Raw genomic sequence first — 12,315 nt, 5'->3', positions numbered from 1 at the left:
GAACATTATTTGGTCTTAGAGATGAGACCTCATGCATTATTGGACCCCATTACTCGAGTGTGAGGAGTAGCATTACCCTATCGACTTTGGTAGGATCACCAAGTCTGGGAGACAATGACTAGATTTTTCCTGTAGAATTGTATCACTTGTCAAGCTATCACCCAACATCATGTACGCCTAGCCTGTATGACCCGAATGAAGGATACAACTCCTTTTATTCATCCATTTTGATCTTGAATTCTCTGAGTCATAATGTTGCCATGCCATAGAATAAACGGGTATTACCAGCCTACCCAACGACTTCACTTGAGAGTGTGGAAGTGTCGCCTAAGCCAACTCTAACTGCACCTAAGATAAGGTGATATGGCGATCGACGTGCCTATCTGAGGCTATTTATATTGAAAAGAAACTCAGTTCTTATAAACTAGTTGTGCTTGGAGTCGATAGACTCATATGTATGGTTTTTCGCCATCAATGTCTGTCGGTATGACGTGACACTTGCATTTAAAGGCGATGTATGCTTGTTGTAATACAATGTATATATACAAGTAAAGAAAATTTTATTTTCCTATATATATCGAGAAACTGAACCACATTGTTTGTATATGATTAGATGAATGTCTCTTAGGACGGGAAAAACCGCACTGAGTGAGGAGTCTCACACACAAAGATTCCTACTAGAGACTCTCAACAACCTTGTAACTACCATACACGAGACGATGCAAGAACCAACCCTGCTTCACAACGACAGCTTAGAAGGAATAACATATAAGAAGTTTCTCAAACTCGACCCACCGGTTTTTGCTAATAGAGTTGATCCAAAACTTGTTGAAAGTTGAATCGAGGAAACAGAATGTGCATTCTTGATATTAGGAGTGTCAAAGGACAAAAAAACCAACTTCAGCATGTATAGGCTGAAGGATAATGCACGTAAGTGTTGGGATACTACAAAGATCATCTTGTTCTCACAACATGAATTCATCTCTTGGGATGATTTTTGAAGAACGTTTTATGGTCAATTACTTCCCATTACACTCTAAAAACAAGAAAAAGATGATGTTTTTAGAATTGGAGTAGGGTGGTATGAGCCTTATTGACTATACCACCAAATTTTATAATCTTAAGCGGTACTGCTCCTAGTTATTCGAGATTGACCAAGAGAGGGCCGATAAGTACATAAACAGATTACGGAAAGGGCTACGATCTCATGTTATAACTAGCATGCCCCAGACTTTCCAAGCTATTGTGGTGACAACTTTAAAGATTCAAACTGACTGGGAACGATAAAAAATAATCGCAGGGAAGAGGGTGGCAGTGAATAGTAAAAACCAAAAGTGGACGTTCTTGGGTAGGCAAGGATCATTATTACCCTTTCACAAGAGGGAGTTCTAAAGAAAGAACTCTGCTCTACATGTTGTGAGGTCCTCCACCAAAGCAAGAAGTAGTTCAACCTAGCAAGCAATATAACTCTAACTGCCAGAAGTGCAACACAAACCACCCCGAAAGACCATGTTCTCGCGACATGGGTGATTGCCTTTATTATGGCAAAGTAGGCCACTATGTGTGAGATTGTGCCAAGAAGGTTGTAGATGAATAAAAGAGGAGTATTGGATCAGTTGGACCCTCCCAACGAGCACAACAGAGCCCTCAGTTTCAACGACCGCCACCTAGAATGGAATAAAGACCTGTGACAAGTCGTGTGTATGGTATAACTACTAAGCAAGTAGCAAATTGTGACCTGATTGAAGACACTATATCTGTTAATGGACATGTCGCTTACGTCTTATTTGATTGTGGTGCTATTCATACTTTTATCTTCGATGATTTCATCAAACAACTCCACGCTTCAGTAGAATCGATAGTCAAATTAATAGAAGTATATGATTCACTAGGTTCTCGCACCAAATACATCATATGTGTAAAAAACCTTGATAAAGAGATAGCTGAACAACATTTGCCTACTAGTGTCGTCCTACTCGATATAGTGCAGTATGACGTTATTATATAAATGAATTGGTTAGCCTAGAATTATGCTAAGATTTTGTGCCACGAGAGCAGGGTTACTATCTCGACTGACATTACCTAGGGTGGAATATCGATGATCCAAACCTGTCCCATAAAAATGAGTCATATCAGCGTTAAAGGCACAAAAATACCTTAGGAAAGGTTGTGTATCCTTTCTAGTGAGTCTCTCGACAGAAGGACTAACTTCCATGCCCCTTGAGAGTTTAGAAGTGGTGCAGAAGTTTTTCAATATATTTCCCGACGAGCTGTCAGAACTCGCTCTACTTCGTGAGGTTGAATTTGGAATTCAATCCTTACCACAAACTGCTTCAATTTCAAAAGCCCCTTATCGAATGACGCCAACAGAGCTCAATGAGCTAAAGTTTTAGTTGAAAGAACTGATAGAACATGAATTGTTCCGTCCGAGTGTGTCACCTTGGAGATCACCAGTGCTATTTGTAAGGAAAAATGATGAATCATTACATTTATGCATCAATTATAGGATACTAAACCAAACAACCATCAAGAATAAATATATGTTGCCTCAAATTAAGGATCTACTCGATCAACTCAGAATAGCAAGAATATTTTCTAAGATTGACCTCAAGACTAGGTATCATTAACTTAGAGTTAAGGAGTAGGATATACCCAAGATTACCTTAAGAACGAGATCTGACCATTATGAGTTTGTAGTAGTGCATTTCAGATCCACTAATACATTTGTTGCCTTTATACACCTGATGAACCGAATATTCAGGCCCTATCTGGAAACCTTTGTCATCATCTTTATTGATGATATATCCTCATCTACTCTGAGAACAAAGAGCAACAGCAAAAGCACTTGAGGATTGTCTTGAAAACCTTCAAGAGAACCAACTTTATGCCAAATTCTCAAAATATGAATTCTGGCTCGACGGAGTAATGTTTCTTGGGCACGTAATCTTGAAAGATGGTATAATAGTAGATCCTACAAAAGTAGAAGTTGTGTTAGATTGAAAACAACCAAAAAATATCACAGATGTTCACAACTTTTTAGGTCTTGCTGGATACTATTAGAAGTTTATACAAGGCTTTTCTCGAATTGCCTTGCCCATGACAAAACTGTTAAAAAAGGGAGTTAAGTTCAAATGGAAGGACCAATGTAAGGAGTGTTTTGAGATTCTGAAATAGGGGCTTACTACGGCCCTTGTCCTTGCCTTATCTTCTGGTCAAGAAGGCTTCATGACTTACACTAATGCCTAAGAAATGAGTCTGGGTTACGTGTTGATGCAACACGAAAAAATGATCGCATATGCATTACGACAGTTAAGGATCCATGAAAAAAACTATCCAACCCATGATCTAGAGCTTGCCGCAGTAGTGTTCACACTTAAAATTTGGTGACACTACCTATATGAAGAGAAGTTCGAGGTCATGTCAGACCATAAGAGCTTGAAATACCTTTTCTCTAAAAAAGAATTGAATATGCGGCAACGATGATCGCTAAAATTCCTCAAGGACTATGAATTCAAGCTTTCCTATCACCCTAAAAAGACCAATGTCATAGTCGATGCTCTTAGTTGAAAGAATGTCGACACTCTTGCTAGCCTCATAAGATAATAAAAGTTGATGGAAGACTTCGTCAACTAGAGGCTATTTCTGGCTGATCTAGGCAAGATTCAATTGTCAAATCTGATAATGCAACCTGAGATCCTTGATCTTATTGTAGCCAAACAATTCAAAGACCATCAGTATATTGAACTGAAAGCAAGGGTTGAAAAGGAAAACACTTTCTTTCACTTAAAAGAAGATGAGGTATATGGATGAAAGAAAGGTTATGGGTCCCAAATAACCCTGAGCTAAGAGAAGAGATAATCCAGGAAGTGCACAATAGCAAATACACTATCCACCTTGAAGGTAAAAAAATGTTCCAAGATTTACAGAGAAAATATTGGTGGAGGGGTATGAAGAAGGATGCGACTACCTTTGTCTCAAAGTGTTTAACCTGTCAGCAAGTCAAAATAGAACATCAAGGACTTGACAATATGATTCAACGAATCAAAATTCTATAATGGAAATAGGAGGACATTATGATGGATTTCATCATAGGATTACCATGATTTAATATGGGTGATTGTGGACAGACTCACCAAGTCTGTTCACTTTCTGCCAAATAACACCAGATATTCAACAGAAAAATTGGCAAAACTTTATGTTCAGAAAATTGTCATACTCCATGGAGTGTCGATATCTATTATCTCTGATCGTGACCTGAAATCCACCTCTCACTTTTGAGAGCAACTGTAGAGAGCCCTAGGGATGAAACTCAAGTTTAGTATGGCATTCCATCCTCAAACTGAATGGCAATCTGACCAAACCATACAAACTCTTGAAGACATGCTACAAGCTTGTATGTTAAAATGAAAAAGAGATTGAGATTCACACTTAGCATTGGCAGAATTCGCTTACAACAGTAGCCATCACCCTAGTATGGGGATGGCACCATACGAAGCCCTGTATAAAAGACCCTACCGATCACCAATCATTAAGGGCAAAGTGGTTGAGTGAACTTTAGACATGCCCATTATTCTACAACATTATACTGAGCAGGTACATATGATCTGAGAGATATTACTCACTACTCGGAGGTGATAGAAGAATTATGCAGATAAACAGCGTAGGAAACTCACTTTTTTTGTTGGAGACAAGGTTTTTGTCAAGGTCTTCCCAACCAAAAGTGTGTTTTATTTTGAAAAGAAGGAAAGCTCAGCCCTACATTCATTGGTCCTTTCAAAATTTTGAACCGGATAGAAGTGACAACGTACTAAGTAGCATTGCCACCATAATATATTTCATGTGTTAATACTTAGAAAATACGTTCACGACCCTTCCTACATCATCTAACATGAAGACATCAACACCTGAGAAGACAAGACAATGGAGGAAAGACAAATAGAAATCGTGGATCATTGGAAACAAGTGCTAAAAACCAAAGTGAGACGATAACATCATGGTATAGATGATTGTACTTGGGAACCCGAATCTAACATGCGAAAGAAGTATCTTAAGCTATTCACGTAATTTACTTAACAAAATTTTGAAGATGAAATTCTTTTAAGGAGGTAATGATGTAAAACTCACAAATTTTAAGCAAAAATTCTAAATAAATCCATGAGGTATTTTATATAAGAATAACATATGAAACCGAAATGCAAAATAAATAGATTTTAATGAACCAATTATACTTATGACATACGTATCCTCGTAAATATATGCTCAATCAGTCAGGGAGCTATAACTTTTTTCTTGAGTAAAATTAGGAGATTTCAACGAGTCAACTTTCTAAGTTTCGTCAATACAAATAAATGGTGTAATCATATTTTTTCACAAAAATATTGGTGAAACCCCAAAAATCTATAAGACCCACAAAAATATTCGGCGAGCCCCACAAAAATATCTCATCAAAAATATCTTGTGGACTCCACATAAATATCTCATGAAATTAATTAGGTGGGCCCCACAAGGATATAGAAGTCATTTTATTGCTTTATGCTCAAGTTTGGGTCTTGGATCAAGTAAAGTTTTGGGTTGGATCCACATCATATGTGGATCCAAGACTCATTTGAAAAACTATAAATAGGGGTGAGCCCCCTTTAGAAAAAGTGTTCTCCCTCCCTTCTCTCTCCTCTTTCTCACTCTAGCCTCTCTCTTCTCTCTTGGTTCTAGCTTAGACCTAGCCCACTTGCAGTGAGCTTGAACCTGCTTAGCCCAGGTTGAGCCTAGTTGGTCAAGACCCATTTGACCTACCAGGTTAGCTTTTTTCTCTCCTCTTTGGTTTTGGTTTTAGCCTAGGTCAAATCTACTTGACCTAGACTTGGCCTAGTTAGGGTAGGCTTGGACCCAGTTAAATCCAGATTGAACCTAGTTTAGACATGACCCTTTGGTCTTGATGGCTTGATCTTCTAAACCCTTTCCTTGCCTAAACCTAACTCATCCGACTAAACCTATCCTAGTCGAGATAGGTTTGAACCTAGTTGGACCTAAGCTAGGTCCAAATTGGTTCTTGGACTAGACTTCGTCATATCAATGTTTTGTTGAAAGCTGCAAGAGAGACTCTTAGTTGTGACCGTAACAGATGTAAAGGTTGTGCCGACCATGACCTAAGAGTGCCTCAACTACCTCATTGAAGCACCGTAGCATATCATGGTAGGTTTGTGCACTAATTAGTGCTAAGGTTCTACCTTTCTCGATATATATGTATATGCTTTCTGTATATTTCATATATATGTATTTGCTTATGCTTTTAAGATTTTCGTCATGTTGAACAATGCCAAGGCTCCTCATTTCCATAATTTGCTTATGCATTTAAGATTACAGTCGTGTTGAACGATGTCGATGCTCCTGCTTTTAGCATATTAATGATGCGAAGGCTCCTGCTTTCTGCAATTTGCTTATGCTTTTAAGATTGCTATCACGTCAAACGATGCCAAGGCTCCTGCTTTTTGCAAATACATATGTATTTGCTTTCTGCAAGCTATTTAATTTTGTTTCTTCTGTCAAACATTACATATGTTTTCATTTACGCCGCCACGCTATATCACACATGCTCCTACTTATATTACATATAGGTACGTATAAATGAGTGTTCAAATGAAGATCAACTCCAAATCGTCAATGTAATTCTATATGTCACTCTTCGATCAAGATTTTGATTGAGGAAAAAGATCCTATTAGAAAGGCTACATTGTTGCTCAAAACTGTTTTTTCGTAAAAACCTATGTCATTTACGCATGGCCTAGCTACAGCCTAAAGTTTCAATGAACCTCGATAGATGTAAAGTATGCACAACGGTGAATATATATTCTCGAGTTAAGCATAGCATTTCCTCCATCAAAGAGAGAAAGTGTTGCAAAATTTTCTGAAAAGTTTCTCATCGAGCTTAAAAGAATGCAATGCTTTCTCCGTTAAAGAGAAAAAATGCTGCCAAAATTTCTAAACAAAGCTCAAACAAGCTTAAAAAGCGTAGCACGTACTCCGTTAAAGAGATGAGGTGTTGCCCAATTTCTGACAAGTACTTTCTATAAGTAGAAAGGGTCATCACACTTCCTTAGTTAAACAGAGGAAGTGTTAAGAAGGAGCGAAGTGTCTTCCGCCACTCCAGCCAGAAGAACGAATGACACACTGAACTGTGCGTCAAAAGAAGGGAGTCAAGTAGACTACCATATTTTTGCCTAACAAACGTAGCCCAAGGAGATGGAGATGCGGAAGCGACCCAGGCCCACTTCAAGACTAAAACGATGCTCCTCTTTCTCAAAGTCAGAATCTCCAAGCCGCCTCGTTGCCTCGAGAGAATGATCTGCTGCCAAGAAACAAGCGGGTACTTTTTGTGAGACGCATTCCCAGACCAAAGGAAGTGCGAAAGCAAGCGGTTAATCGTCTGTTATACTGTCGTCGGTATAATGGACATGCTTATACGAAAATCTGGTAATCGGGCCAAAACATGGCGAATTAGCGTCAATCGTCTCGCAAAAGATAAATATCAGGCCTTCCAAGACTGCAATCTTCTTTGCACCCGCTCTATAGTAGACATCCAAGATGAAGTTCCCGATAGCTGCAGTGAGTGCAACGATAGACCCAAGAAATTAACAAGAAGGTTGGATATCGGGCAGTTGAAGATCCTTGCAGCAGCCGATTGGAGAAGAGGGTCAACATTGAGTAAGACTAGAACACACTTACTCTCTTTCAGGCGAAAGCCTAAAATTGCAGCGAATACTTTAATAATAAAGCACAACCTGGACATTTGATTAACATTCGCATGACCAAATATTATAGTATCATCTGCATATTGAATTGTGTGACCAATAAAACCAAGAATGCCCAAGGAATCCAAGAAGCATGTTTGCTCTGCCCTTTTCATGAGAATAGGTAAACCCTCTGCCGCAATATTAAAAAGGATAGGGGCTAGGGGACAACCCTGACGCACACCTCTAGCCAACTTGAATTCTTCCTCTCTCTCTCTCTCTCTCTCTCTATATATATATATATATATATATATATATATATATATATATATATAAGCAATTTTCACACACATATATAGATAAATGAAAACCTACCCAACATAAAACCTCTCAAACCTACCCAATAAAAAACATTTATTGAATTTTTTGTATTTTTTTGAAATTCAGACCTTACAGATATGATGTGTTCAGCATGATTGATTTACTAGACATCCACACTTGGATAATGTATTTTGGATGGAAAAATGGTATTTGAAGCTTCAAAAAAATTTAAAATTATAGGCCGTCGATTATTGAAACCTTATAAAAACATATCCATGCATCCTAATAAAATGTTCCAAGAACTGATTCCTATAAAAACAAATGCATAGATCACATCTTTAAGGCCAGGATTTCAAAAAAGAAAATACGATAAATATTTCTTATTGGATAGGTTTGGGAGGTTTTCTATTAGGTAGGTTTTCATTATATATATATATATATATATATATATATATATATATATATATATATATATATATATATATTGCGTGGCAGCCCCTTCCTAGGACACTCGTATCCTTCTCTTTCTGCAACCAAGGAAGAGTAAGCTTCTGAAATTGCCTCTTGCTTCTTTTATACTTCCAATAAAGCTGGTACCAAAGATCTTGAAAAAGCATCAAAAACCTAAAAGGAAGAGAGAGCACACGTTCAATGTGAAGTCTTACACGATGAGGATTCTACCTAGTCAAGATTAATGTTTTGAGATTCATTGGTCAGTCACATGTTCTTTTTTGAGAAGAAAGGCAATCTGTATTCATTTAGTGAATATGTACACAGTGTTAACAATATGAATCACGCTAGCCTGATGATGCAGACACAACAGCTATCAGATCAGCACCTCAACAGGAAAGTTCGTTGGATAGCTATAATTAAGGAATCGTTAAATACTGTAGTTATCAATCCAAACAAAACAGGAAAGGATAGAGACGTTTAAAGGGGAAGATAAAGGAAAAACAACTCTCGTGCACAACAGAAAAATGTAAAGATAGACTTAACAAGAGTCTATATATGTAACCCATCTTCATTTGAATAAAGTGTGAGAGTGAGTGAGTTTTACCCGTGGATGTAGGATCTTTGAGATCTGAACCACTTAAAATATTGCTTTTATTGTATGGTTTGGCTGTTTTGTCTCTCTACCATATTTCTTTATGGTATCAGAGCTAGCTTGAAGCGAAGGTGTCGAAAGTTCGCTTTTTTTTATTCTAAGGTATTGCCAAGTCATCCACTTACCGATACCCACTTCAGTTGAATGTCACCAATTTTGTTTCACTCAAGCTGAGTCAAATGAAATTTTTGTTGTGGAAAACTCAAATGATGGCACTCATTGAGAGCTAGGATATGCAAGGGTTTCTAAGTGATGAAACGCCTATGTTGATGCCTACTATTGTAGATCCGTCTGATGCTACAAAAGGCTGTTCAGAATCTAATTTATGTTGCTTGGCATCGATCTGATTGACTATTGAAAGGTTTGATTACTGGCACTATTTCAAAAATTGCGCTGGGATTAGTAGTTGTGATTGAGACTTCAAAAGAGATTGGGAAAACTCTCATAAATGCCTTCGCTCAAGAGTCTCAAGAACGAGCCTTTCATCTTCTACATATGATGTCTCTCGAGAAAGGATTTGATCATCTTGAAGAATATATCAGAAAATTTAAAGTTGTAGCTGATGATCTATCAGCTATAGGAAAACTGGTTAAAGACGAAGAGAAAGCTTTCTGGTTGCTTTGAGGACTTGGTTCTGAATACGAGTCTTTTGTGTCAACAATGTTGAAATCGTGTATTCCCTCATATGAAAAAATAGTGTCTTTACTTCAAGATCATGGAGTTCAAAATAAACTTCTTGAACCCAGTGGTCAACATGTTGCCTATTATGCTAAGCAAAATGAATACAATAAAAGAGGCAGTAATCAATACCGTTTCAATTCTGAAGGTCGCGGTTTGTCCAAGGTGGTCAAGGTCAAGGAGAGAACACTCGATCAAACAAGCATGGTCTTGAAGGTTCTAGTAAGAAAGATAAAAATGAGATTGTGATTTGCCAAATTTACAGAAAGAGAAATCATTGAGCTTTAAAATGCTATAACCATTTCATTGGACGAATCATGCCTTCCAAGTCGATGATGCTCCTAAAACCTTAGCCGCTATGATGATGAAAGAAAGTTAGGATGAGGAATGGTTCACCGACACAGGTGCTTCAGTGCATATGTCAGATAATGTTCATAAACTTAAACTTAAGAATCTCATTCTATATCATGGAAATGATCTAGTCATGAAAAGGAATGGACAGAAAATTACCATTACTCACATTTGAGAAGCAAAAGTTAAATCAAAACCATCAGATATTATTTTAAAGAATGTTTTGTTCGTTCCTAGGTTAAGCAAAGATTTAATTTATGTGAGTCAATTAATTAATGCTTTGCCTTATTCTTTTAAATTTACTGCATCTAGTTGTATGTTAAAGGACATGAGAACATGAATGACCACTACAAGAAAATTGTGGATTAGCAACGGAAGCTATCCATCGCTAATCCATTGCTAAACTGTTTAATGACAGAATGGTGACGGATTAGCGATGGATAGCGTTCATCGCAAATTTTTGGTTGCTAATTAGCGACAGAACTTATATATCGCTAATTCTGTCGCTAATTTATGACATATTAGCGACAAACATGATCTGTCGCGAGTCCGTTGCTAAATAAGTATAGATTTGGTTTTACGATGGACAACTACAAATATTATCTGTCGCTAAAATCATATATTATTCATCGCTAATCCGTCATTAAATTTAAAAAAAAAAAAAATTTGTTCCCTGTCGGGCGGTATTCCAGCAGCAATAGGCCGGACTTGTACCGCACCACACAGCCACTGCGGAGCCTTCTGCACAGAATTGGTGCGCTCTTCGATGTGCTCTCTGACGCCCTCTCGACCTGGTTCCCCACTTATCCGACCCGACCCGCCACTGCAAAGAAAAGCAAAAGCCGTATCTCATCCATAACGACACACACACACACACACACACACAGAGAGAGAGAGAGAGAGAGAGAGAGAGAGAGAGAGAGAGAGAGAGAGAGAGAGAGAGAGAGAGAGAGAGAGACCTTTCATCGTCGGCGTCGAAGAGGACGTATCCGGCGATCTCGCTCATCGCCTCCCTCCAGCCCTTCATCTCCTTCCCTTCGGATCGAACCTCGTGCACCCGAAACGCCATTTCAAAGGGTCCGTTCTGGTGCTGAACGTTGGAAGGATCAATGTGGTAGAAGACGAGAAGGATCTTGACGACATTTCTGCACCGTGCGACCGCGACCAGACCCACAAGGCACCGCTTTGAATCTGCGTAGGATCCGGTGATGCTGGGGATGCAAACGTCCAATCCATTCGCCCTCTCCCCGCCACCGTCTGATTCCTCCGCGAGAGCGCAGATGCTCTTGAGATGGAGGGTATCCCATAGACGCGTTGTAAAGCTCCTGCCGTCACGACGACCCTCCTCTTCCTCCCTGCTGAAGCTGAGGAACACTCGCGGCTCCGGTGATGAGCCCATGGAGAGATGCAGATCACCGGTTATTCCAACGAGAGTTCTCTCATCTGGCGAACCTCGGTGAGCTCAGATTTCGATTGTCACCTGTGAGGCTTCTCAGGGAAGTTGGACGATCTGAAAGAGAAGCATGCTGCTCGGCGCTTTAATCGAATGGTCGGTTTAAATTTTGCACGAGGAGAGAAGAAAAATTTTGTGCCCTAGATGGGTCGGTTTAAATCGAAAAGTAGCAATAGAAAAATTCTGACGCTAATCTGTTGCTAATTAGGGACGAATTAAAAACGGAAAAATTCTCTCACTAATTCCCTCGCTAATTAGGGACAAATTAGAGACGAAAAAATTCCCTCGCTAATTAGCATTTTTTCTTGTAATGTTTGGCGATGGAAAAATGTCGTCGTTAATCTGTCGTTGGCTAGAGGTGTGTGACAGGGTTGTCCCCTAGCCCCTATCCTTTTTAATATTGCGACAGAGGGTTTACCTATTCTCATGAAAAGGGCAGAACAAACATGCTTCTTGGATTCCTTGGGCATTCTTGGTTTTATTGGTCACACAATTCAATATGCAGATGATACTATAATATTTGGTCATGCGAATGTTAATCAAATGTCCAGGTTGTGCTTTATTATTAAAGTATTCGCTGCAATTTTAGGCTTTCGCCTGAAAGAGAGTAAGTGTGCTCTAGTCTTACTCAATGTTGACCCTCTTCTCCAATCGAGTGTTGCAAGGATCTTCAACTGCCCGAT

The 12,315-nt window shown here is 38.8% G+C and overlaps 1 protein-coding gene across 1 annotated transcript; it reads right to left on the bottom strand.

Moving 5' to 3' along the window:
• Nucleotides 1-1,388: 1,388 nt before the first annotated feature.
• LOC149833540 (disease resistance protein L6-like) lies at nucleotides 1,389-11,578 on the bottom strand. The gene is made up of 3 exons (XM_090013452.1): nucleotides 11,139-11,578; nucleotides 10,894-11,002; nucleotides 1,389-1,451 (listed from the first exon to the last, which is right to left on the bottom strand). The coding sequence occupies exons 1-3, from the start codon at nucleotides 11,576-11,578 to the stop codon at nucleotides 1,389-1,391; spliced, it is 612 nt and encodes a 203-aa protein (XP_089869578.1).
• Between the last annotated feature and the right edge of the window lie 737 nt (nucleotides 11,579-12,315).

Source organism: Nuphar pumila, chromosome 7 (assembly GCF_984573655.1).
Source record: "Nuphar pumila chromosome 7, dmNupPumi1.hap1.1, whole genome shotgun sequence".
Lineage (NCBI taxonomy): Eukaryota > Viridiplantae > Streptophyta > Magnoliopsida > Nymphaeales > Nymphaeaceae > Nuphar > Nuphar pumila.
The sequence above is the reverse complement of the archived record's forward strand: the minus strand, read 5'-3'. Positions and strand labels throughout refer to the sequence as shown.